Source organism: Vipera ursinii (assembly GCF_947247035.1).
Source record: "Vipera ursinii genome assembly, chromosome: 1".
NCBI lineage: Eukaryota > Metazoa > Chordata > Lepidosauria > Squamata > Viperidae > Vipera > Vipera ursinii.
Genome location: NC_139512.1, coordinates 200,806,123 through 200,832,898, shown reverse-complemented (window position 1 = coordinate 200,832,898; position 26,776 = coordinate 200,806,123). Strand labels below are relative to the sequence as shown.

Sequence of the window (26,776 nt, the reverse complement as noted above, 5' to 3'; positions counted from 1 at the left end):
CAAACGTCCCCAAACCTCGGCAGGTCTCCGTTCCTGTTTGGGGAGCTTTGGGCGCCTCCCCAAACCTCGGCAGGTCTCCGTTCCTCCGCGCAGACCTGCCGACCTTTGGGGAGGTTTGGGCGCCTCCCCAAACCTCCCCAAACCTCGGCAGGTCTCCGTTCCTGTTTGGGGAGGTTTGGGCGCCTCCCCAAACCTCCCCAAACCTCGGCAGGTCTCCGTTCCTCCGCGCAGACCTGCCGACCTTTGGGGAGGTTTGGGCGCCTCCCCAAACGTCCCCAAAACTCGGCAGGTCTCCGTTCCTGTTTGGGGAGGTTTGGGCGCCTCCCCAAACCTCCCCAAACCTCGGCAGGTCTCCGTTCCTCCGCGCAGACCTGCCGACCTTTGGGGAGGTTTGGGCGCCTCCCCAAACGTCCCCAAACCTCGGCAGGTCTCCGTTCCTGTTTGGGGAGGTTTGGGCGCCTCCCCAAACCTCCCCAAACCTCGGCAGGTCTCCGTTCCTCCGCGCAGACCTGCCGACCTTTGGGGAGGTTTGGGCGCCTCCCCAAACGTCCCCAAACCTCGGCAGGTCTCCGTTCCTGTTTGGGGAGGTTTGGGCGCCTCCCCAAACGTCCCCAAACCTCGGCAGGTCTCCGTTCCTCCGCGCAGACCTGCCGACGTTTGGGGAGGTTTGGGCGCCTCCCCAAACCTCCCCAAACCTCGGCAGGTCTCCGTTCCTGTTTGGGGAGGTTTGGGCGCCTCCCCAAACCTCCCCAAACCTCGGCAGGTCTCCGTTCCTCCGCGCAGACCTGCCGACCTTTGGGGAGGTTTGGGCGCCTCCCCAAACCTCCCCAAACCTCGGCAGGTCTGCGCGGAGGAACGGAGACCTGCCGAGGTTTGGGGACGTTTGGGGAGGCGCCCAAACCTCCCCAAACAGGAACGGAGACCTGCCGAGGTTTGGGGACGTTTGGGGAGGCGCCCAAACCTCCCCAAACAGGAACGGAGACCTGCCGAGGTTTGGGGACGTTTGGGGAGGCGCCCAAACCTCCCCAAAGGTCGGCAGGAGGAACGGAGACCTGCCGAGGTTTGGGGAGGTTTGGGGAGACGCCCAAACCTCCCCAAACGTCGGCAGGTCTGCGCGGAGGAACGGAGACCTGCCGAGGTTTGGGGAGGCGCCCAAACCTCCCCAAACGTCGGCAAGTCTCCGTTCCTCCGCGCCCTGCCTGCCTGCTTCTTTCCGCTGCGGAAAGAAGCAGGCAGGCAAGGCGCGGAGTTTGGGGAGGTGCGCGCGCACCTCCCCAAACCTCCCCAAACTTCGGCAGGTCTCGGACGGCGGTGGCTTGGGAGAGGTGCGGGCGATCCCGGAAGCACCAAAGCCTCGGCCGCGCACAAGTCCTCGGTAAGTTTTTTTTGTTGACTGGAGTATAAGCCGAAGTGGAATTTTTCAGCCCAAAAAGTGGGCTGAAAAATTCGGCTTATACTCAAGTATATACGGTATGTTCTTTTGTGTGAAACGTTTTTTTTAAAAAAAATGGACAGATGGTAGTAATGAAATACACTAAAATCACTATACGTTTAAGTGGATGAATGTTTATTACTCTAACTTTATTTGTTTTTGTTTGTTTGTTTTAGGAAAATGGTGTAGCAAATGGAACTGTCTATAAACGGCCATTTAATGAATCCTTTGAACAACCATCCATGTGTATTTCTGTGCTTACATTTCTCGGTTTTCTATTTGCAACGTTGTTTGGCTACTTGCGAGATTTCTTAAGAGACCACGGAATACACAAAAAGGTTGGCACTCTCGAACGGGAGGAACAAATGGTACGTAAGATTTGACCTATCTGAACAATCCCAGTTACTTCTCAAAAAGCATAGCAGAATGGAAAGGACAAAAGACTGAAACAAGCGGGCAAGTAAAGGCATTAGGCCTATTGCTTCTCCTATGGATGGCTTGGACAAAATGGACGCTGAAATATGTAAATATGGCGTATTTCCTGACAGTGTTTGTGGCAATTATAAGATTTTTTTTTGTCCCAAGTTTTAAAAACAAACAGCACAGTACTATTTAGGATTCACACTCATCAGCCCAAACCTGTATGTCAGTGTTTAGGAAGACAACAGTTGTAGTACAAAACCTTCTGAAAGCTGATATGAATAGCTCTTCAATGCAATTAATAGGGAGGAACAAATTTACCGTGTTTTCATGATTCTCTTAGGTAATGTAGCTGCTCAGCTACAGATGAACAAAATATGATTATTTGCTTAGCGCAGTTTTTGGGTGTTATGCACTAAGACAAGCTGTGCCAATTCCTTTAAAACACATACACTTCCCTGTCTTATTTATTTACTACCTCCTATGTGGCTGGGAGGGAGCAGCATGGTAGTCTAGAGGGGAAGGTGTTCTCCTCCCACTTGGAAGGTTGAGAGTTCAATCCTAGGTAACAGCAGATGTTTCTCTCCTAGGGCACACAAAAAAAATCTGCTGCTAACTCCACGTAGGTATCAGGAAGGGCATCTGACCAATAAATGCTCAGTTCCATCTAGTCACCCCAATTCTACCCCAAACAGGGACTACAGAGTCATAAAAAGGGAGTTTTATGTGGCTGGCTGGAAGGGGAGCAAATTATTTGCTTCCACATCTCAATTGAGAATTATAATGAACAAGAGTGACTTTAAAAAAAAATATCTCTGAAATCCAGCTGCACACCACTCAATCTGTGAGACTGCCCAGAATAGGCAGCCCAGCAGGACATATTCCTAGTTTGAAGGTGGCAGATTTCATACTACAGAGAATCCTCTCCAGATCCTCACAATCCATAAGATCAAATATATCTCAGCCTGTCCTCACAAAATATAACTCTGTCTTATTAGCTTCTGTTCAAATATCATCCACTATTGAGCAAATATGCGTGGATATTTGTAGATTGTTAATTTGTTGGTTTCGATATACGTCCAGTTTAACTTCTATTACAAGAGCTTTAACATTTCCCACAATATGTTTACAATAAAGACAGCTCATAATTTTATTTTGAGAATATCATTCAGTCCAGTAATGAATTTGATTTAAGCAATGATATGTTTTTACCTTCAAAAACATAAGTCTTGATGAACTACATATGTTTTCTTTTATTTATAGAACCCACAGGCCATTCCAGTCTACCAATACTGAGTGGCATATAACTCCCCAGTAGGTAGTTGTATTATGACCATACAATCAGTTTCAAAACTACATAATGCTTCTAGGGAAACATGAAAAGGAAGATAAAGTATTAACAGTAATAATATCGATATGATCTCACAATCCAACAGGCAATTACAACAATCCAACCTCCCTGGCCGTTTTTACCTGTTTCCTAAAAAGCCAGAAAAGAATGAGCTGACTGCACATCAAAAACAATGTTGCTCCAAAGGAGAGGGCAGTGATAGAAAAGCAATGTTTACATGGGCCCTAAAGGTGATATTTGCTACTTGTGAGTGTGTGTAGGAAGACAACTAGCACCTTGAATTGCATTTGGAAGCCATCTGTAACCAATAATACAGAGATTAGGGAATGGGACAACTTGCCAAAGCCAAGTTGCCAAAGCCAACTCGCTGCATCCAACTAGTCACAGGACAATGTCAAGTTTCCGACGTATGGGCTTTTCAAGTGACTCTGAGGCATTTTTACCTTAAAAGTCCTTTATTAGCCTAATACAACGGCAAATGCTTGCTCGAAGGAAGCTGGAATCTGAAATCTCCGCCCCTTGCACAATATATTAAAACACAATTCTCCGCCTTTCTAATTTTGTCATTAATCATATTCTCCAATTAATTTAAAGAATCAGTTTCCCTTCCGTTAGGAAACCTGCCAAGGTCTTATCTTCTTTAGTTAGAGATGGCCTTGAAGGTACAATTGTTCTCTTCCCCCCTCCCAACCTTAAACTCAATCTCTTAAAGCAATACACAAGTTTAACATATGAAATGTCTATTTCTTCATCTCTTGTCAAGCAATAACATTCAATGTTAGCAACGTTGACAGACAACTCACCAAAGCCAATTTGCCACGAGACAACTCACTGCAGGACAATTTAACAATTCTGTTTAATTATTTAAAATAAATAAAAAATATTTTAATTTTTCCCATTCACATTTCATTCTGTCCCTCCTTTTGCATCCTTTCTTTAATGATTCTATTCCACCATTTATTTATTTTTGATATTAGTGTAAATCTCGTCCCACAGCGAGTTGTCCTGTGGTGAGCTGGCTGTGGCAAGTTGTCCTCCAGAGAGTTGGCCTTGATGAGTTGGCCATGGCGAGTTGGTTGTGGCGAATTGTCGTAGACCCCAGAGATTATATGAGTGCCTGAAGTTGTACCTGTTGCTACCTAAGCCACTACATTCTGGACCCTCTGTGGCTTCTGAACGCTCTTCAGGCAGCGCTGTGTAAACTCCTTGCAGTAGTCCAGTTAACTGAGGCATGAGCAACAATGAGTAATTCTATTTCAGAAAAGATTGCAATTGGCGTATTGATGTGCAGTGTTCTTTGCTCCTGAAGCAGGAACTATAGATCCAAGACAATTCTTCAAATTGTGAATCAGCAACTACACTCAAAGTTTACGATGGATTCTCATTAAAATTCTTTTGAAACCAAAGCCACTCCATTTTGTTGAGGTTGAGTCTCAGTCTGTTCCTTTCTGTCCCAGGTCTCATTAATAATGGGCACAAAAAATACATAGTATATATTTATATTGTTTTTGTTTCTTATAGCAAATGTACCTTCCCTAAATGTGATTTGGTTTTCTGGCACCATAAACAGACAGGAGGGGAAGTACTGTAATAAAGAAACATCTAATCTGACATTCAGAGTTCAGGGATGGATATTATATTTGTGCATAATAATTGCAGGAAAATAAGAGTATCTTATGTGAAATCAGAAATGTATATATATTAATTTGGGTCCCGATCTTCAGATCACCTTCCTATGAAAAAAAGAGTTATTCCATTGATCTAATAGATTTCTTCTTTCACTATTTTTTAACAAACAGGGTGGAAGTTTGACAGAGGTGAACTTTCAAATTTTGTAAAGTGCTTTTCAGTCTTTCCTCATTTGCTGGATAGTGGACATATACATATATATATGTTACCGGCAATGTGTGAAAGCTGGCGTTGTACAGAATGTCTAGGAAATCTATAGAATGTGTGATGTTTTTAGGCAAAGGATAAAATATCTGTCATTTTAATATGCTATTTACTAGGCATTGTATATAATGTCTAGGCATTATGCAGAATGACAAGAATTATTTAAGTTAAATGAATTAAGTTAAAGCCTGAGATTGCTCAGTTTGATAGCTAAGTAGGAGTATGAACTCAGAATTTTCAGATCTAATTATGACAGCATAGGGATTGAAAGACACATAAGCATACCATGCCCTATGTGTTTATGTTGCCTTGTATTATATTAATTTTCCCAAAAGATGAAAATGTAAGAATTGAACTAAGGTTGGCTGTAAGGGATCTGTTACACATAACAGTTATCAACTTTTAATAGTTATTTAATTTTAAGAAAAAGTAAGCAAATACTAAAAATGTAACATGGCAGATATTTTTCTTTCTTAAAAAAAAACCTTTAGGATTTTGTCCCACTTTATCAAGATTTTGAAAACTTTTTTACAAGAAACTTCTATATGAGAATAAGAGATAACTGGAACCGCCCTATCTGCAGTGCTCCCGGACCAAAAATTGACCTGTTGGAGCGTGTTTCCGATGACAACAACTGGACATTTAGGTGGGTCAGTCTACAAAGTGTTTTTAATTATACGAATAAAACTGTGTTCATTTTTTAGACCTTAACAGCAAAACATTATATTTGTAGTCCTGAGTTTGCATCAGTTTCAAAGTTAGAACCTACTCTTTTTATACTCTTGGCCAAAAATTACTGTTGTTGCCTTCTTCCTCATGACTGATGTCAATTTACTTGGTGAAATTGACGTTTGCTGTTGACTTTCATTTTCTCCAAACTTAACAATAGGTGGCTTTCCATTCTTTTTTATTTAAAAAAAGTTCTTAGGAAAAAGAGGATCTTTTATCCCTTTCCTCTTCTCCAGTCTGTGGCATTTGTAGACCGTCGTTTTTTCCAAGGAAGACAGGAAGGTAGAGAAAGGCAAAAGAGGAATGGAAGAATGTCTGTATATTGAAGTTGTCATTATGCCACTCCTAAGCTGCCCCATATTAACTACTATGAAAAGCCAGGTGGTTTTTTTTCTGATGGTGAGCACAATACTCCCACTCCTTGCTTAGTGACCGAGTTCCATGCCAACGACCTGATTGTTAAGCAAAATTGTCACTAAGTGAACACATGACTGAGAGAGAGAGAGAGAGAGATCTTTGCCACAAAGATCACTAGTTGCTACCATCTCATTCAGGTAAAGTTTTCTCAGACAACTATGCCCGCATTACTTTCACATCAGATATTCAAAAACTGCTTGTAAATGCGTGCATTGGTCAGAAAATGAATTTGGTAAGGAAATATCTCTGAAACTATGACCGATAGGACCTGGAACTCATAGTAACTTAGTGAGAAGTGATGAGCTGAAGGATTGTTGAATGTTGTATAACCTCTGTACTCATAAAAAGGCACAGAAGAAGAAAGGTAGTTCAAGGAATCTTCCAATAGCAGTAGGTGAAAGGTTACCACCATTTGGGGTACTGCTTCCTGTCTGGTTTATCTCAGTGTTGCCACTCAGCTTGCTGTAAATATTTTATTACAAAGGCACTTTAAGCATTCTATAAAATACGTCTTGTGCTGACAACCATAAAGGCATATTCAGGCGGTCTGGATTTATGTAGAAAGTTGTGGTTGTCTTATATAGCTTATTTCTATAAAAAAATATAGCTATATTCTTTCCTGAAATATAAAGTAAGATATAAACCTTTATTGTGGTCTCTGATGAATATGTTTGTGTTTGCATGTGTGTTTGCGCACATGTACACAAACATATATACATAAAATACATTCAGTATAAATTTAAAAATGGCAATTAAAAGAAGTTAAAGTGGAAAAAAGGGAGGGGAGGGGAAAAGTTAGAGGTATCATAGAAAGCAGTTTTATTGGATAATATTTGTTACTTCATACTTTCCTGAAATGGAAAAACCTCCTTCAGCCTTGGCTGAAGAAAAGATTACCTGAGTTGATTCAGGAAGGAAGGAGGATTCCTGTCTCCTGGTATTAACTGAATTTTAAAAAGGGTTTGGTTAATTCACGACTTTTAGTAATAATTAGATTTTATCTTGTATTTTCTTGACTATTATAGGTTCACTGGAAGGATAATCAAGAATGTAATCAATATGGGTTCATATAATTACCTTGGCTTTGCAGAAACTGACCACAATGCTTTGAAAACAGTGAATTCAGTGTTAAATAATTATGGCACAGGAGTATGTAGCACCAGGCAGGAAATGGGTAAGTTAAAATTATTATTATTATTATTATTATTATTATTATTATTATTATTATTATTATTATTATTATTATTATTATTATTATTATTAAAATCTGAGTCCAGAAATCTTATTTAGAAGTATACTGCATATTTCACTCGATTCATGTGTAGATTTGACTTCATTCATGTGTTATTCATTAACACATCATCTTAAAGCAATTCACTTGGGTGGCAGCTCTTATATTTATTTACCTAGATACCCAACCACCCCCATAGTAACTACCTGTTGCCTAACCAGAAACTCTTAAACTATGAGTAAATATTGCTCAGCTGAAACAACTCATGTATAGGATTGCCTGGATTATAATCTTTGAATTCACTTTAAAGCTTTCAAGAATAGGAGAGTGGTTTTACTTATTCAGCTTTAAAATTGCATTTCAATTAACTTCATTTACGACACCAAGCTGACAGGAATAGCCAACCCACCAGAAGATAGGCTTAAGATACAGGAGGATCTGGACAGACTTGAACACTGGGCGCTATCTCACAAAATGAAATTCAGTGGTGAAAAAAATAAGGTTCCACATTTAGGCAAGAAAAACCAAATGCACAGGTATAGTATAGATCAGGGGTAGGCAACCTTGGCTCTTTTATGAGTCATGGACTTCAACTCCCAGAATTCCTGTGCTATCCATGTTGGCTCAGGAATTCTGGGAGTTGAAGTCCACGAGTCATAAAAGAGCCAAGGTTGCTCACCCCTGGCTGGTATAGGTAGTACCTTGCTCAATAGTAGCATCTGTGAGAGGGATCTCGGAGTCCTAGTGGACAATCTCTTATATATGAGCCAGGAGTGTGCTACAGCTGCCAAAAAAGCCAACACAGTACAGTGCTGGATTGCATTAATAGAGGGATACAGTCAAGATCATGTGAAGTGTTAATACCACTTTACAATGCCTTGGTAAGGCCACACGTGGAATACTGCATCCAGTTTGGTCACCACGATGTAAAAAAAAATGTTGAGACTCTGGAAAGAGTACAGAGAAGAGCAACAAAGATGATTAGGGGACTGGAGGCTAAAACATATAAGGGACAGTTGCAGGAATTGGGTATGTGTGGTTTAATGAAGAGAAGGGCGAGGGGGGAACATGGTAGCAGTGTTCCAATATCTCAGGGGCTGCCACAAAGAAGAGGGAGTCAAGCTATTCTCCAAAGCACCTGAAAGCAGGACAAGAAGCAACGGATGGAAACTAGTCAAGGAGAGAAGCAACCTAGAACTGAGGAGAAACTTCCTGACAGTTAGAACAACTAACCAGTGGAACAACCTGCCTCCAGAAGTGGTGAATGCTCCAACACTGGAAGTTTTTAAGAAGAGACTGGACAGCCATCTGAAATGGTACAGGGTTTCCTGCCTTATTATAACATTGGCATGAAGAGTTATTAATACCAGACGTTAATTTCATTTTTGTTCAAATGAAGTTAAAACTCTGTATGGCTGTTTTCCCGGTGCTCCCTTAAATATGACGTATTATATCATGATGTAGCATCGTGATCCTGTCAAGTTATGCAGTTGCAGATTTCCCCCCAAACAGATTATTATAATAGCTGAAAACAGACGAAGTGGGAGAATAGTTGTAGAACCCTTGCATATCTATTCATTTATTTCAAGGATATTTTCCATCAGCCTGGAAGTCCATCATCTATTAACATGCACATAAGTGAATGAAGAATTCTATGTCAAGCTGTGCTCAGTTGTAGTTCATAGCTACTATACTGTATTTATGAAGACAGCAGCAATTTTTTTAGGCAGAGGCATTGTTGTAAGTAGAGATCCAAAAGTGTGTTACACATGTGATTTAAAGAATAGCCTCTTTGTCATCAAAGAATTCTGAGCAGCTGTTGTTATCAGAGTAACACTTTTCATCCCTCAGCAATAAGCATTTCTCCCAGAAGATCCAATTGGTACCTAAGTATTGTTTTGACACTGCAATCATTTCCCACACCTGAATGTTTTTGATTTTGCAGTTACGTTGCCCAAATATGCTTCTTCTTCACTAGTGGCAGCTTTTCCATAGTGACAAACAAAAGCAGTTTTAGTTCTAAGAGGTAGCAGTTTATGGAGAACAGCAGTGGAAAAAAAGCTGTTGGCAAGAATTCAACTGGTAATCCCTAACATGCCTATACTAGAGAAATATGTAATTATATACGAATATATATAATTTGGATGATTAACACAGTTAATGAGTGATTACAGATTAACATAGTTTATGAGTGATTACAAATGTATATGAATATAACCACATAGATAAATGCCCATAATTAGTAGCATAATCAAAGCAACTGGCTTGCCTATTGATCTATGCAAAGGCTACATAATCAATGTAATGTCCCTCCATATGTTGAATTTTAGCAATTGTTGTTTACCTTTAATGTTCCCAAGATGACAGTTACATGATATGCTAGACACTCAGGGTAATGATAAGCAAGCTGTTGTCCTCCAGATGTTTCAGCTTCAACGTGGCCAATAGCAATGGAATGTGGGAGTTGTAATCTCAAAGTATCTGGAGAGCACCAAGTAGTTTTAATAGCCTAAGAATTAATCCAGTATGTACAATTGTAAGACCTGAACATATTACTCTAGTGGAAGGTCTGTTCTCTTTAAAGGTAAAGGTTCCCCCGCACATGTGTGCTAGTCATTTCCAACTCTAGGGGCCGGTGCTCATCTCCGTTTCAAAGCCGAAGAGCCAGCGCTTGTCCGAGGACGTCTCCGTGGTCATGTGGCCAGCATAACTAGACGCCAAAGGCGCACGGAGCGCTGTTACCTTCCCACCGTAGTGGTCCCTATTTTTCTACTTGCATTTTTACGTGCTTTCGAACTGCTAGGTTGGCAGAAGCTGGGACGAGTAACAGGCGCTCACTCTGTTATGCGGCACTCGGGATTCGACCCGCCAAACTGCCGACCTTCTGATCGACAAGCTCAGCGTCCTAACCCACTGAACCACCGCGTCCCTCTGTTCTCTTTGGTATTTAGCTAATGTTAATCAAGAGTCCCTCTCCCCTGAGCTTAAAGCGAAATATGAATTTTGGTTAGCATTAGCAATGGTTTTGCTGAAGTCCCTGCAGAATAGATATCACAAAAGCGAGAGTAGCTGAGCTCTCAAGATCAAACTTTCTTTGTGTGTGTTTTTTTTTCACCATAAGAGAAATTCTAATGGCTCGTGAACCTTCTGGATGTTTCAGAGGTAATTTATCCTTGTGGGAAAGTTAGCTTGTGTAGCTCTTCCTTTGTCAATGTCTCAAGCTTGAGGAGCGATTTGTCATTCGGTGCAAAACCACTATTCTGGATGTGTTTATTTTCTTTTTAAGTAAAGCAGATTAGAAACCATGGAGAGTTTGAAAATTATCTGAGACATGAAAGATCAGACAACATGTTATCTTTTTGTAACTTCTGACATGACCAAAATTTTCAAATGCCTCCTAGCTTGTTGCAAATTTTTCCCCTGAGTCTCAGCAGTGAAAATGCCAGAGAAAATTGCCTTATATTAAGGCAGACCATTCACCCATTTCATTTAGCATAAACTATACTTATAGCGATCCTTTCCTCAGACAAAATATCTTTTCCCAGCCCAGCCCAGCCCAAGAACACAAGGACTGAACCTGAGACCTTTTGCAAGCAAAGTGTGTACAGGTGGTCCTTGACCTACAACAGTTCATTTAGTGACCATTTGAAGTTACAACGGCACTAAAAAAAGTGACTTATGACCATCTTTCACACCAGTCACCAGGGTCCTGTGATTTACATTCAGATACTTGACAACTGGTTCATATTTATGACGGTTGAAGGGTCCCAAGGTAATGTGATTGTCTTTTGTGACCTTCTGACAAGCAGAGCCATATTCAACTTAACAACTGTGTTACTAATTTAACAGCTGCGGTCAGTGGTGGGATTCAAATATGTGAACAACCGGTTCTCTGTGTGGATGCCGCTTCCAGAAGCCCATTCTGGGCCTGGGCAACAAAAAATTAGCTACCGGTTCTGCCAAACTGGTGCGAACCAGCTGAATCCCACCACTGGCTGCATTGATTCAGTTAACAACTCTGGCGAGAAAAGTTGTAAAATGGGGCAAAACTGACAACAAATTTCTCACTTCGCAACATAAATTCTGGGCTCAGTTATGTTCATAAGTCAAGGCCTACCTGTGTTCTTCAATCAAGACACAATTCCTTGATTTAATCCACATGAATGAGTGGAACATACTGTGGCTATTTCAGTCCACGTATGTAAATTTATCCTAATTCAGTGAGCCTTGGGAGACAGAACTGCTGATAGCCATATTTAACTTTGCCTTATCCTCCTGCATTAAAAGAGAAATTTAATGCAACGGAACTGGGCTTTTCATTCCCACCCAGAATCTCTTTGTCACAAACATTCACCTCACCCTTGCACCCACAGAAGTTCCGTTTTGATTAGAAATATGCAAATCAGTAGGGCTAGTCTTACTAATCCTTGTTGGTCAGGTTGGGTGCCTGCAATGTTGAAACAATTCTCACTGTAGTTTATGTGAGCCATTGCCATACAAATAAGGCTGCATGTTGGCATTTTCCAAAATACGTTGCTACAATATCTTCAGCTTGTTACGTTGAATTTTATGACAGAAGAGTTTTGGTCAGGGGTCTTCAAACTTGGCCCTTTTATTGCTAATTGAAGGAAATTCAAGGTGCTAACAATGACATACAAAGCCCTACATGGCATGGGTCCGGACTACCTACGGGAGCACCTTCTGCCAATGTCAACATCCCACCGTCCTGTGCGCTCCCACAGGGAGGGCCTCCTCAGGGTGCCACCGCTCAAGGAATGTCGGCTGGTGGCCCCCAGGGGGAGGGCATTCTCAGTGGGTGCGCCAGCCCTCTGGAACTGCTTGCCAACTGAAATCCGGATGGCCCCCGACCTCCGCACCTTCCGGCGCGACTTAAAGACTTACCTGTTCCAGCAGTCCGGCCTGGCCTGATAGCTCTAATTGGGGTCCCAGTTTGTTTTGACTATTGTTTTTCAGTATTGTTTCAATCTGTATATCCAACTTACTCTGTACACCGCCCCGAGTCCCTCAGAAGAAGGGCGGTTTATAAAAACAAACAAACAAACAAACAAATAAATAAATAAATAAATAAATAAATAAATAAATAAATAAACGGAACGGGTGAATTTATTGGGGCAGCTCATTATTATTCAGTGCATGTATTAGGGTTTCTAATTTAATAGGAGGCAACAGAAGCAAAATATAATCCAAAAATGAGAAACTTTCAAGGGGAGCTTTGGATATAAACCCCTTTATATATATATATATATATATATCTTCAAGATCATGGCTACTCTCTAGTAAAAACTCCTACTCTGAGTAGATTTTTGTAAAGTTTCTCCTGACATGTTCTTATATGATGCTTAGGAAAGTTCCCTTATTCTTCTCACGTGAATAAAGAAATAAATGAAAAATACTTTGCTCCCTTTCTTATTTGGGGGGCAGAATAGATACATGCAGATATAGTGATTATATTATTTGCTATATTTTCAGAATTTAAAATATGTTGGGGGGAGGACATTCAAAAGCTATGATACTTCAAATTATCTAATTATAGTTGGGCTTTGCAATAGAAAAATCGAGAGAGGTAAGCAAAACTAAATAAATGCAAATAATATTGTATTATCTCTAATTAAAATTTTAAATATATGTGCAAAATAAAGGGCAAAATTGAAACGAGCCAGTATTGTTTAATTTGATTAAGAAACAAAATATGCCTTTTTGTACTTGTTCATGAAAAGTCCAACTATTCCCCAGAAGAAAGGATTTTCTCAGCTGATATGGAAAGCTCATCCTCACGGGAAGCTTCCTTCGTGTTACAACTAATGCTCTGCTCAGCCTCAAGTAAAGACTGCTTATTTTTCAAAGGATTTTAAACCTGCATTATAGCTGAGATTATCCAATGAAGCTGTATTGTTTCTGTGGAATTTTCATTTTGTGGCACACTTCCGCTTTTTGTAGAGGATGTTTGTTTGTTTGTTTCTCTTCAAGTCCTCAATGCATTTCCAGTTTTGTTTGTATTTCTATCACTTTACTATTTATCTTAAATTAGAGATTGGAATACAAGTGCTTTAATTGTAATACGATTCATATTTTTGCTATAAAAAACAAAGCATGTTTTATTATAATTTCTAGAATGAAGAATTTAAAAAATTATCGGTGTTAATATGTGAAGGTAAATAAGTTTGTATTACAGTTTAGATGTTCATGAATGATACTAATGAGATCCTTTAAAATATTTTTGTTGTTTGTAACAGGAAACTTTGATAAACATATAGAGTTAGAAAATACGGTAGCACAATTCCTTGGTGTTGAAGCAGCTCTGGCATTTGGTATGGGATTTGCTACAAATTCTATGAATATTCCAGCATTAGTAGGGAAGGTAAGTGAATATCCTTCCAAATACAGGAAATTTAAGATCATTGTAAAGCTGCCTCATTTCTTTTAGAAGGCAAGGCAAGCTGTGGTGGTAATCTTTAGCAAGGGTATCATAAATTGCAATCAGCCCTTTGTAAGCCACATTCTCCTTAATGTTCTTAAAGTATATAGAAATATATATGTTTCCTATTTATTTTACTTCTCCACATATTTTGCATTAAACTTAGTTGATTGAATAATTGACTCGTGCTTCTGACACTGCTATGTTGAAGGAGCACGTATTAGAATAACCACTAGGAACTTTTTCTTCTACTTAAATACGGCTGAACTAAACACAATTATACAACAACAGACTAATTTCATTTGGGCAGTGTTTAAGAGAGGTTTCTAGGGTTTAACATAAATGAAACCATTGGTGTGTTATAATTTTTAATTATACATAGTAGAATAGTTTTGTCAAAATGTTTATTTGCTTTCATGGGGAATTTATATGATTCAGGGATCAGGTCATTAGAAAATAGACCTATCCATTCTTAATTTTTTATTGATGAGGCAATACAGTGGTCAATAAGCATTAACTCATAATGGTGATGGTAAGTATAGTTGTTAAAAAAAATCATAGTGCCTATTGTTCAATCAAGGGACTTCATTTTTTAAATAAAATCTATGTGTTTCTTGTATATTGTTGCTGAAATTATTTTTGTAAGTCTGTTTAGGATTATATAATTAGGAAAATATGAAACTATGCTACTTGAATTTGCATTCATTCAGAGGCATCCACACAATCAAAATGACCAAGCAAGGATTATGATACTGAAACATTCATGTTGTTTTTCATTCCCAACCTGTTGATGCTTCTGCTTTTGTCTTAAGTCCACAAAAACAAGAGATACATTTGCTGAGTCTTCTTTCTTATCTCTGTCAAAACCAAAAAAGACTAATTTGTGTTGATAAATAGTACATTCTCAGTACTCCGTTGCTGCAAATCAGGGTTTTTTAGCGTTATGCTGCTGTTGTTTTACTACTCCTCTGCAAGAACAATCCAGCACTCTTGATGCCTTGATAAATTCCAAATGTAGGGATGTAGCAAAAAAAGAAAATATGGGTTTTAATAAATATTGATCATGCTAAAGATATCTGATGCATTTCAGACCAAAATATGCCCATAGTAGAAGAAATCCGAAATATATTAATGAATGTTCTAATTCCTAAATTAGTACTAATTAATACAGATTTCATCCACTTTCTTCAACTACTTTTATGAATATAGGATTTTGATTCTGAAGCTTCAGTTAATTCTTTTCCAACCAGTAATAAATACAGGTAGTCCTCAACTTATAGCAGTTCACTCAAAGTTACAGTGGCACTGAAAAAGTGACTTATGACCATTTTCACACTTATAACCATTGCAAAACCCCCCATAGTTGCGTGATCGAAATTCAGATGCTTGGCAACTGGTTCATATTCATGAAGTTGCAGTATCTCGTCAGTTAGGAAGCCAGATTCACGTAAAAACTGTGTTACTAATTGCAGCCATTCACTTAACAACCATAGCAAGAAAGGTCATAAAATGGGGCAAAACTCACTTAACGACTGTCTTGCTGAATAACATAAAGTTTGAGTTCAGTTGTGATCATAAGTCGAGGACTACCTGTAACGGAATTTTACAAGTAGCAGTAACAGTGTCAGGATCAAAAAAAAACCTTACATTATTAACATAGTCGGCATAGGAACTTTAATTTAAATGGGAACAAATCTGGCTTCCCTACTATTAACTTCTTTTCAGGTACCAAATTAAATCACTCCTTCATATTTAACAGTTTTACCAAAACAATCTCTAAAATAGTAAATATTACAGTAATATGTCAAAATCTGTCATTAGCTAATAGTTAATAAACTGCATGCCAGCTTAAAAAACTTGGCTTCCAGGGAGGAATGGGGGATTAAAAATGTCTCTACAAAAATGGAGCTGATGACTGACATTAAGAATAAAGAGCTGATGAGTAGCAATAGCAATAGCACTTAGACTTATATACCGCTTCACAGTACTGTGCAGCCCTTTCTAAAGTCTCCAGAACCTTTCTGGACAAAGGGAGGTTGGCAGATAACCTATGTGTACCTCAGACAGCCACTCTTAAAACAAGAATTAAGACAGTTGTCTTGTACTGGTTTGGATGCTGGGAGATGACAGCAATAGCCATCTTGTTTAAAGGTTAAATAAGGCAAATAATATTGTTTGTTTGTTTAATTTATGTTAGTTAAATGTTTATTGTAATTCTTTGCTATATATTTCCACAGGGTTGTCTAATTTTAAGTGATGAGTTGAACCATACTTCACTTGTTCTTGGTGCAAGGCTGTCTGGTGCTACTGTTAGAGTCTTTAAGCACAACAGTGAGTATTAATGAGGCAGCTTTAGCTAACTGATGAAAAAATGACATTCATGTCCGTAGCTGTCTCTCTTTGGAAATGATGTGTTCACACTTTTAATATGTAAGAAAACTTTTTTATTATTTTCATGGAAAGGCCTCAAGTTATCACAGTGAAATTGCCAAAACTGTTACGTTGTTTAAATTTGATTCGCGTTTGTAGCATATGCTATATTTGGATAAGACTAATTAATCTTGTCTGTATTACAGAATTTTTTTTTTATTCTCATGTTGATAGAGAAAAGATACAAAAGACTAACCTTAGAGATGTCTCTAAAATTTGAGACAGGGATCCTTTTCTGTCATCTTTTGGTGGGAGACTCCAAATGCTAATTAATTTCATGTTTATTGCCCTTAGTTTTTCTTTATCTTTAAAGAAATTTAAAGTATAACCAACAGTTAAGAAGGATAACGTTAATATAGAAAAAGCTATCTGAGGCTAAAGCAAATTTTTATAGCATTAAATTATTATTTAACTTTGGAATCAAATCAGACCACTGTTTTCAAGATTGAACAAATGCTAGAGATATCACTTCAGATACAGATACCGCTGTTACTTTTACCCATTTTCCCCACCTAGCTATTATCTTATCAGAGGTCCGGACAATGTCTGGTAAGCCTAACTATAAATGTGGTAAATATTGAACTAAAACCAAAAACTTCTTCCTAGTTCAACAGAAACCACTTCACTGGATGGAAAATTGGTTAAACAATTGCCTTTGTAAAATCTTAGTGGAGTTTTTATGTATTTTCACCCTTAAGGTGCTGGTTAGTTTCTAGTCAAGAAAGGTTTATATCAAAGTCCTTTTTCATTTAAATGCTTAAACATGTTGGCATACATTCGAACTGAACCTTCTATTCTAAATCTGAAGAGTCAAGTGAGCAGTGTTTTCAGCAATATATAGTGGCTGCGGAATACATATTTTTTATTATTATGCAATATTATTTCTGTGACTTCTGTGACATTGACTGGACTGCATTACTGAACTGCAATAAACTAATCTAGGGATACTATTTAAATTAGGCAACAAATAGTTCTGATGGTAATTCCATTATATTAACCAAAATGAGACATATTGAAGCAACAGACAGGACTCTTTTTTTAAGCTGTTCGTTTCAACAAAAAAATAACACAAGTCACAGCAAAACCAATCGAACATGAGTATTCAAATATTGTGGTCTTTTGACCAGAATGAATGAATGAATCTTTATTGTCAAAGTACAACTATGTATACATTGAGATTAGCTGAGCCTCCCTTTGTGCTCCCACCGCCCAACACACAGTGACAACAAGCCCTCCATCTTACTACACCATGTGAACCAACTACACCAAACACCGGCCTCCCAAGTCAATTCTGCATAAAATTCACACAAGTTATTTCTCGTTCAAGAGCCTGACAGTCCATGGATAGAAGCTGTTCTTCAGCCTGTTGGTATGGCTGGCTATACTCCTGTATCTCCTATCTGATCCATCCAAAGAGATACCGACCAGGGTGTGAGTCATCCCTGAGAATTTTCCTCACTCTTCCAAGGCAGCGAGCCCTGGCGATGTCATCCAGTGGTGTCAGGGGACAGCCCACAATGTCTTGTGCTGTGCTCACCACCCTCTGTAGTACTTTCCTATTTAAAAATAGAACTAACCTTCCTCTTTGCCTTGATTTCACAAATGGCATCAGTTTAAAACCATGGAGGAGGAGGAGGAGGAGGACTGGAAACCCATTATTGACTTTTTGTGGAGGGAAATGAAAACATAGTATACGGTTTTGATGATTAGAATAAAAACGATAGATTACAGGAAAATGCAAACAATGCTACAACCATAAAATAGCCAGTTTGGTCTAGTGGTTAAGTCACAGGCTAGAAAGCAGGAGACCCATGACTTCAAGTCCCACTTTAACCCTGAAAGCCAGCTGGGTGACCTTGGGCTAGTCACTTTCTCTCAGCCCAACTCGCCTCAGAGGTTTGTTTTTGTGGGGGAAAATAGGAGGAAGGAGTAGTAGATATGCTAGCCAACTTCGGTTACTGAAGAAGTGACTTCCAGTTTTCTTTTACAGTTGTTGTAAGTATTCAAGTTACAGTTGTTGTAACTATTCAAGATCCTTTGGATGTGAACCACAATTTTGTTCCACACTCTGGGGCTTCCTCAGAATCTTTGCTCATGAATGCATCTACCTGCTTTTCAAATAATTGTCCATGCCTTCTGCCCTTTTCTTCTTCCCTTAAATATGTCTGAATAGATTTCTAGAATAAAATAGAGCTGGAAGGGACCTTGGAAGTCTTCTAGTCCAGCACCCTGCTCAAGCAGAAGAACCTATACCATCTCAGACAAATGATTGTCTGGTCTCTTCTTAAAAATCTCCAGTGATGGAGCACCCATGATTTCTGGGAGTAAGCTGTTCCACTGGTTGATTGTCCTCACTGTCAGGAAGTTTCTCCTTAATTCGAAGTTACTTCTCTCTTTGATCAGTTTCCAACCATTGTTTCTCGTCCTTCCCTCTGGTGCTCTGATGAACAACCTGGCCCCCTCTGCCTTGTGGCAGCCCCTCAGATACTGGAATAGTGCTATCATGTCTCCCCTATTTCTTCTTTTCTTTAGACTAGCCAAACCCAAGTCCCGTAACCGTTCTTCATATGTTTTAATCTCCACGCCTTTGATAATTAAAAGTTACTTTTTTATAATCTTTTTTCTTTATTTTGATTTCCTGTACTTTTGGTTTTGGACTGTTCTCTCTTTTTTCCTCTTTATTCATTCTAAGTATTAGTCCTTGTCAGTTTTTTTTAAAAAAAAATCTAATAAAGTTTATTTTTTAAAAAAAGAAAAGAAATACGGTGTTTTTTGCAATGTTAAGGATGACAGGAAACATCATCCATATAGAGAATTCCCTTTAAGCTGAATGGTAATAATTGATAATAGAAATTTTGAAAATTTGGTTGCTTTTTTTTGAATACGTAAAGAGAAATAGCTTGACATCTCTTGAGTGTGGATGATAAAAATATGAGTGCTTAAAGATAATTTTTCACCTGATTTAACTTCTTCCTAACCTGTTTACATTTATTGCCGGTACACCATCAGATAATTAAAACAGGTTTTAACAAACAAAAGTGTAAAGTTCTCCTTTACAACTGTGTTGATATAAAACAATTTTGTAACCAGAAATCCAAGTGAACTACCGTATTTTCCGGCGTATAAGACGACAGTGTATAAGACGACCCCCTACATTTCCTGTTAAATTATAGGGTTTGGGCTATACTCGCTGTATAAGACTACCCCTCTTCCAAAGCACACCAAATAAAAGTTAAAAAACATCAGATTTTATTTTAATATGGTAATTTTAATTCAAATTACCAACAAAGATGATTGGGGGACTGGAGGCTAAAACATATAGGGAACGGTTGCTGGAATTGGGTATGTGTAGTTTAATGAAGAGAAGGGTGAGGGGTGACATGATAGCAGTGTTCCAATATCTCAGGGGCTGCCACAAAGAAGAGGGAGCCAAGCTATTCTCCAAAGCACCTGAAAGCAGGGCAAGAAGCAATGGATGGAAACTAGTCAAGGAGAGAAGCAACCTAGAACTAAGGAGAAATTTCCTGACAGTTAGAACAATTAATCAGTGGAACAACCTGCCTCCAGAAGTGGTGAATGCTCCAACACTGGAAGTTTTTAAAAAGAGACTGGACAGCCATTTGTCTGAAATGGTATAGGGTTTCCTGCCTTAGCAGGGGGTTGGACTAGATGAGCTCCAAGGTCCCTTCCAACTTATTATTATTATTATTATTATTATTATTATTATTATTATTATTATTATTATTATTATTATTATTATACATGCAGGTACTTAGTAGGAAAACTGTCACTTATAAACATAAGGCTGTTTGTCATCAAACATGTAAACATAAAACAGTGCAAGTGGATTAAACTTTTCCTAATTCACTCTAAAGCTTTCCCTGCGTAGAGCCTTAAGTAACACCAGCTGCCTGCAATTAGTGCAGGTTCGCATCCCACCAGGCTCAAGGTTGACTCAGCCTTCCATCCTTCCAAGGTAGGTAAAATGAGGACCCAGATTGTTGGGGGCAATAAGCTGACTTTGTAATAATGCCACTTGGGGGCCCCCCGAAAGCCCTAATAAGCAGGCATATACATAGAATGAAGGCTATTGCTAAGCACATTGATTTGTGCTTTAAATTGTAAGAGTCTTCAGAGAAGGGCGGGATATAAATGGGATTAAAAAAAATAGACCAAATGGGAGATCCGCTCCAGGTTTTCCAGCCAGCCCGCCCAGTTCCTGAGTCAAATGTGTCCTTAGAGCTAAGCAGCTGCTCTGACTGCTGCATTCCCCACCTCCCTTTCAAGTTGGGATAGACTACAGCTGCTCTTCAACTTTAGAAGGAAAGATGCCCAGACCCCAGCCTGTAAAAAATCACAGACTGCAGCTTCTTCTTCAATTGGTCCCACTTTCCCTGCGCAGACAAAATGGGAGATCCGCTCCAGGTTTTCCAGCCAGCCCTGTCCCTAAAGTTTCAGCACCCGGCGTATAAGACGACCCCTGACTTTTGAGAAGATTTTCATGGGTTAAAAAGTCATCTTATATGCTGGAAAATACGGTATGTAGCTAGAGATAACCGTGTAGATATGTATTTTTTATGCATAAACCACAACTGTGCGCCTCAGGTTCTGCAAAGAGACTTTTTCAAAGACTATTCGTAGCTTTGTATCCAGCAGGTTTTTTCTGATGGTGGAGATGATGAATGCATCAGATCGGAATGGTGCTTTTGATGTCATCAAACTTCAAAAACTAAATTTCTGGCATAGATTCTGAGATGCTTTTGACCTTTTCCTGTATCAGAGTAAGAGTATGTAGATTCAATGAATGGAACTCCATTAATTTTTAAAAGCAAACAGAATGTGAATTAAAATTTATTATTTCACTATTTGGTTTCTTTGTCCCTCCAAGCTGAAACAGCATTATATTTTGAATTTTTCTATAATACACTAATTTGAAGTATCTTGCTTTATATCGGGAAACTTGGTAGACTATATGGCTGAGCAGGGATAAAATACCAATAACCCTAAAGCGTATCACATTAATATTTCTGTCAAGTTTAATGAAGTTTTTTCCCCCTAAAATAGATTGTGAGAAAACATTGTTGTTTATATTTCACTAGATTCAGTCCATATACTAAAAGTTACAGTAGTAGTATTTTATACAGAAGCTTGGTTTGTTTTCCTAAGCATCTCACACTCGGTTTAATTTTTTTACAAAATGCATTTGCGGTTTGTAGAAATATAATTTAGATATATATATTTGATACAATATTTCACATTACCTTGTATTTTTGAAATTAGATATGCAGAGCTTAGAAAAGCTTTTGAAGGATGCAGTAATACAGGGACAACCTCGAAGCCGAAGAGCATGGAAAAAAATTCTTATTCTAGTAGAGGGCATTTATAGGTATGTAAAATATATAATTTCAACTGGGTATGCAGATTCTAGAAAATCCATATAAAATACTCCAATATTGTGCATACGTTAAGCACAGTAACCAGAAAGCCATACATTATACTCCACAAACTGGATTTTTCTTCATTTATTTCTTCTATTGCTTGTATGATTCTGTTTTAGAATTTTTATTTGCTTTGGGGAAATACTTGGATAGGGAACAGTTGGCATAATATTGGCGTTATATCAATTCATACAGTTTCAGGCATTACATGTACTCAGTTCTCATTAGCTTTCTTGTTCTTCCAGCATGGAAGGCTCTATTGTACGCTTGCCAGAAGTTGTTTCCTTAAAGAGAAAATACAAAGCCTACATCTACTTGGACGAAGCCCACAGCATAGGTGCTGTTGGTCCCACAGGAAGAGGAGTTGTGGAATACTTTGGAATGGATCCTAGTGATATTGATGTATTGATGGGAACATTCACAAAAAGTTTTGGAGCAGCCGGAGGTTATATTGCTGGCAAAAAGGTAACAGCAGCAACCATTGGCATTCAACAATATCCAAACCATTATAAATGGCTCCATCACAAATTGTGGATTGAGTCAGGAAACAAGAGTGGCCTGAACTTTTGTAAATCTTAGTAATTTTCAAACTTTGCAAGACGTTTTCCCTCTCAGCTGGGATGGGTTTGCAGCCCTCCGCTTCATTGTGAAAATCTCCAAGCATCTTGAGATTACACTGCCAAAAGCTGACGACAAAATGGCCAGTTTTTGGTAGCTCGGTTTTACCGATTTAAGGAAATTACAGGTAGTCTTCACTTAACTACATGAATTGGGACTGGAATTTCTATCACTGTCAGAAATGTAAGATGTCACATGACTGCATCACTTAGGGATGGAAATTCTGGCACTTCCGGTTGTTGTTGTTAAGCAAATCCTCAAGAGTTGTTAAGTGAGGAAATCACGTGGTCACCACTTGCAACCTCCTGCCAGCTTCCTCATTGCTTTTATTTGTAGGAAGCCAGCAAAGAAGGTCCCAGTTCAATCACATGATCGTGAGATGCTTCAACATAATTGCACGATGGGTTCCAAACACCCTAATCGTGATGTTATGACAGCGGGGACATTACAACCAACATAAGTCCAAGGACTGGTCATAAATACTAGTTTGTCGGGTCACTGAAGGAGTGGCCATTAAGCAAGCACTACCACTAAAGGTCAGAGCAATTGTAATTCTCCGTGATGCTTCATGCATCCATTTTCATCTTTAAACGTAGGAAAATAGTCCAAAATGATCTTGCTGTTCCGATCAAGATATTCTTAACGCAGTTCTTAGGTTTTTTTGGGGGGTAGGGTGGGAGGTTGGTCCAAAGCAAAAAATAAATAAATGCTGACCTGTAGCCTTGAATATCTTACTGCTCTGTCTCTAAAGATCTTTATCTGGACCAACGTGCATAGATACCATCTCAAGTGATACGCTGTGGAGCAGGGGTCTTCAAACTTGGCTCTTTCATGACTTGTGGACTTCAACTCCCAGAAACACTCAGCTAGCGTGCCTGGCTGAGGAATTCTGGGAATTGGAAGTCCAACACAAGTCATAAAAGGGTCAAGTCTGAAGACCCCTGCTGTGGAGCAGAATCAGTACTCCAACCTCAGAATGCCTTCTTTCCCTCTGTTGGGGATGGGGATCTCTGTCTCTCCGCATACAACTCATACTAGCCATTTGTGACACCATTGGGTTACACCCTGCTAAGAGTTCAATCACCTTTGAAGACTGACAAATGGTTTCAGAGTGCTCATCGGGCATAGAATGCAGGGATTTTTAGTCATTCCTAAGGATGGTAAGAATAAACCTGTCTTCTGTGTAGTTAGCTCTGTCAGGATTTCATTCCACACAGTAAGGTTTTTTCTAATTAAAGTTGTCAAAGCCTGTTGTAAGTTGAAAAATCAGCAACTATTTGCATATTCTCAAGCGCTTTCAAAATGCTTTGATAGATTTAATCATGAAAATAAATGCAAGTGTATAAGTGTCCTAAAAACTTGCTAGGAAAACTGCCCTGTTTAATTAGCCGTACCAACAAATGAACCCGTCTCTTTTAGTATACCTGCTGAGCTTGCCAAACTAGTATTTTGCCTAAATAGTAAAGTTGGCGTTCTGAACTTTCAATTCCTATATTGTTTTGAAGCGAATACGAGAGCTGGATACGGCATTTTATGTTTTTTCAAGATAATTTGGAAATACATTTTTCTTGCCATGTGCTGATTTTGTTTCTTTATTTGTCTTGACTATTAAACAACGTTTGGAGAAAAATTCAATGATAAGGCGACAAAAAATTAATTATTATGTGGTAATAAATTAAATCATGCCAGCCGCAATTTTATGCACAGGATCAAGGCTATTTATCTCATTTGCCAAACTTTTATTCTAGCAGAAGAGGGTTTTTGATGACCAATCTGAAATATTGTTCTTTTGATTTAAGGAATTAGTGGACTACCTACGAATTCATTCACATAGTGCAATTTATGCCACATCTATGGCTCCTCCTGTAGCAGAACAAATTATAAGAGCAATGAAATGCCTCATGGGACTAGATGGGACCACACAAGGTAGGATATTTCACTAACCTGGTCTTATTTGTATTGAAAATGTATGGAATTATCGTCATAACAGCATATACTGTAAACGTATTTGGCATCATGAATGAGTGCAACTGGATTTTTCTATGGTCCAAGTATGAGCAAGAGGCTCATTTTCAGACCAAGATATCTGACTCACAAAATTCTCCTTGGAGGACGATGCATGCTCTGCCTTGAAGGATGTTTCGTGCTTTACCTTGTCCCCTCCTCGTTCCGTGTTTTATTATCTGATTTACATTTAAATATACAGACCGTCGTTGATTTACAACTATTCATTCAGTGACCATTTCAAGTTATGATGACACTAAACAAATGGCAATTACAACCGGTCTTTAGCACTCCAACCATTCCAGTGCCCCCCCCCACAGTCACATGATCGCAATCTGGATGCTCGGCAGCTGGTTTATGCTTATGACCGATTGCAGCACTCCACAATCCTGTGACCATCATTTGCAATCTTTCCTGCCAGGATCCCTAGAGAGTTAATGGGGAAGCCGGCAGAGAAGGTCATCGATTGCTGGGATATATGTCTTCCGCCTGTGCACTCTCCCCCATCCCCTCTGCACTCACAGTGCAACAGCCATTCACAGACCCTGCCGATTCTCACACATCCTCCTCAGCCTGGTTTTTTTGTGCTGTCTTCAAATTCCTCATTTCAGGGAAGGATGTTGGGGGCGGGGGTTGTCTCACATTAGAGCTCCAGAGACCTCTGGAGGATGGTTATTGGACCCATTAAATCTGGCTTAAGAGAAGGACATAGTAGAAGGACAGCCTTGACAATGACCCTCATGGGAATGGGGCGTACATCCGTCCTAGCTCTCTTTGATCTTTTAGTGGCTTCTCATCCTATCAATCCCTAGGTTACTTCTGGACTGGCTCTAGGAATTAGAGGCGGGACACATAGTATTACAGTAGTTCTTTCTTCCTCCATGTTCAGCTCCTGTCAGTGTTAGCGGGAGGGGAGGAGTCTAGCTCCAGGCTCCTGCTAAGGTAGCATACCTCAAGGCTTTACTTCCCACATCTGCATGAAACCATTATAACATTTAAGTGTAAGTTGTATGAAGTGCCAGCATGGAACAATTACAGAAGTAACACCCCAAAGATGCATTTTTCACGAGGCAACTGGACTTTCTTCTTTTTCTTTGAAGACGTTTCGCTTCTCATCCAAGAAGCGTCTTCAGCTCTGACTGGATGGTGGGGAATTTCCCACCACTCCTACCATCCCGTCAGAGCTGAAGAAGCTTCTTGGATGAGAAGCGAAACGTCCTCAAAGAAAAACAAGGAAGTCCAGTTGCCTCGTGAAAAAAGCATCTTTGGGATAACTGTGACCTGGATGACTGAGAATCTCCATGGACATACAGCAGAGTGTCTGCTGTGAGCAGAATTATTGTACCATTTCTAAAGTGGCACCAAGCCATGGACACTTAATTTATAGGTAGAGTTTGCAATTGACATCATAAAAAATAGACTGGTCAAAGTGTGTTTGTATATAAGCATTCTTGCCAATGGAGGGCAATATTGTCCTGATTTTTCCAGTATCTTCCCAAGCTTGAGAAGTAAATTACAGGGTTTTTTTTATATTTCAGCACTATTTTTTGACAAAAATGCTCTCCTATAACATCTGTGCTGTTACTGCATACTCATTGGAACAAATGCAGTGGCTCTAATTCACATTACAACACCAAGTGGTAATTTGTATAGTGTACATTTGTGTGTGTGTGCACAGGCATCTTGTATTTGCTTAAATGCTAAGAATGTTTAGAATGTACCTGCTCCTTTTTGTTGTTTGAATAAGGTGTGGTTATCTTATTTAAAAGTGCCTTACTTAGCATTGCAAGCATGGGAAAATAAGATTCCTAAATGTAAAAAGCTAGTTTAGGGGTAGGGGGGGTGGGGGTGGGGTTGTGAGGCTGTACACCACCTTTTTCCAACAAATTCTTATCGTTGCATTTGCCCTGACCCACAAGCAAATCTGCTCACCCTCCAACTGGCCAATGGGAAAATCAAAATAGCATAATTCCAAGTAGTACTCTTTTCTTACATGTTCGTCACCGCTCAGATAATTTGGTTGTGATGAGGAGATGCAACTACAGTGTCTCGACTTCAAGGAAGAAGGGGGATATTGAGGATCTGGGAGGCAAATGAAAAACACCTGCACCACAGTCCCAAAGGAAATGCTGCAACGAGATATGTAAAGTGTTTCCTTGGGCTTCTTCTCGAAGTTAATCGCTTTAGCTCAGCTCAACTTATGAAGAGTTCTGCAAACTTCATAGGAATAACAAAATAACAGAGTTGAAAAGGGACCTTGGAGATCTTCTAGTCCAGTCCCTTGCTCGGGCAGAGAACCCTACACCCTATATATATTGTGCAGAGGGGAGCACCGCCCCTCCGTTGGATCAGATCAGCATTTGCAGATGCATGGAGC

General features: G+C 39.4%; 1 protein-coding gene across 1 annotated transcript in view; it reads left to right on the top strand.

Annotated features, from left to right (window-relative positions):
- SPTLC3 (serine palmitoyltransferase long chain base subunit 3) overlaps nt 1-26,776 on the top strand; it is a gene marked incomplete at both ends in the record, with an annotated part of 102,450 nt that overhangs the window by 52,028 nt on the left and 23,646 nt on the right. The window contains 8 exons of the mRNA XM_083349754.1: nt 1,609-1,800; nt 5,588-5,742; nt 7,268-7,416; nt 13,728-13,852; nt 16,147-16,240; nt 21,620-21,725; nt 22,023-22,242; nt 24,195-24,321. Of these exons, the coding sequence (XP_083205880.1) occupies nt 1,609-1,800; nt 5,588-5,742; nt 7,268-7,416; nt 13,728-13,852; nt 16,147-16,240; nt 21,620-21,725; nt 22,023-22,242; nt 24,195-24,321 (1,168 nt within the window). The remainder of the gene's footprint in view (nt 1-1,608; nt 1,801-5,587; nt 5,743-7,267; nt 7,417-13,727; nt 13,853-16,146; nt 16,241-21,619; nt 21,726-22,022; nt 22,243-24,194; nt 24,322-26,776) is intronic.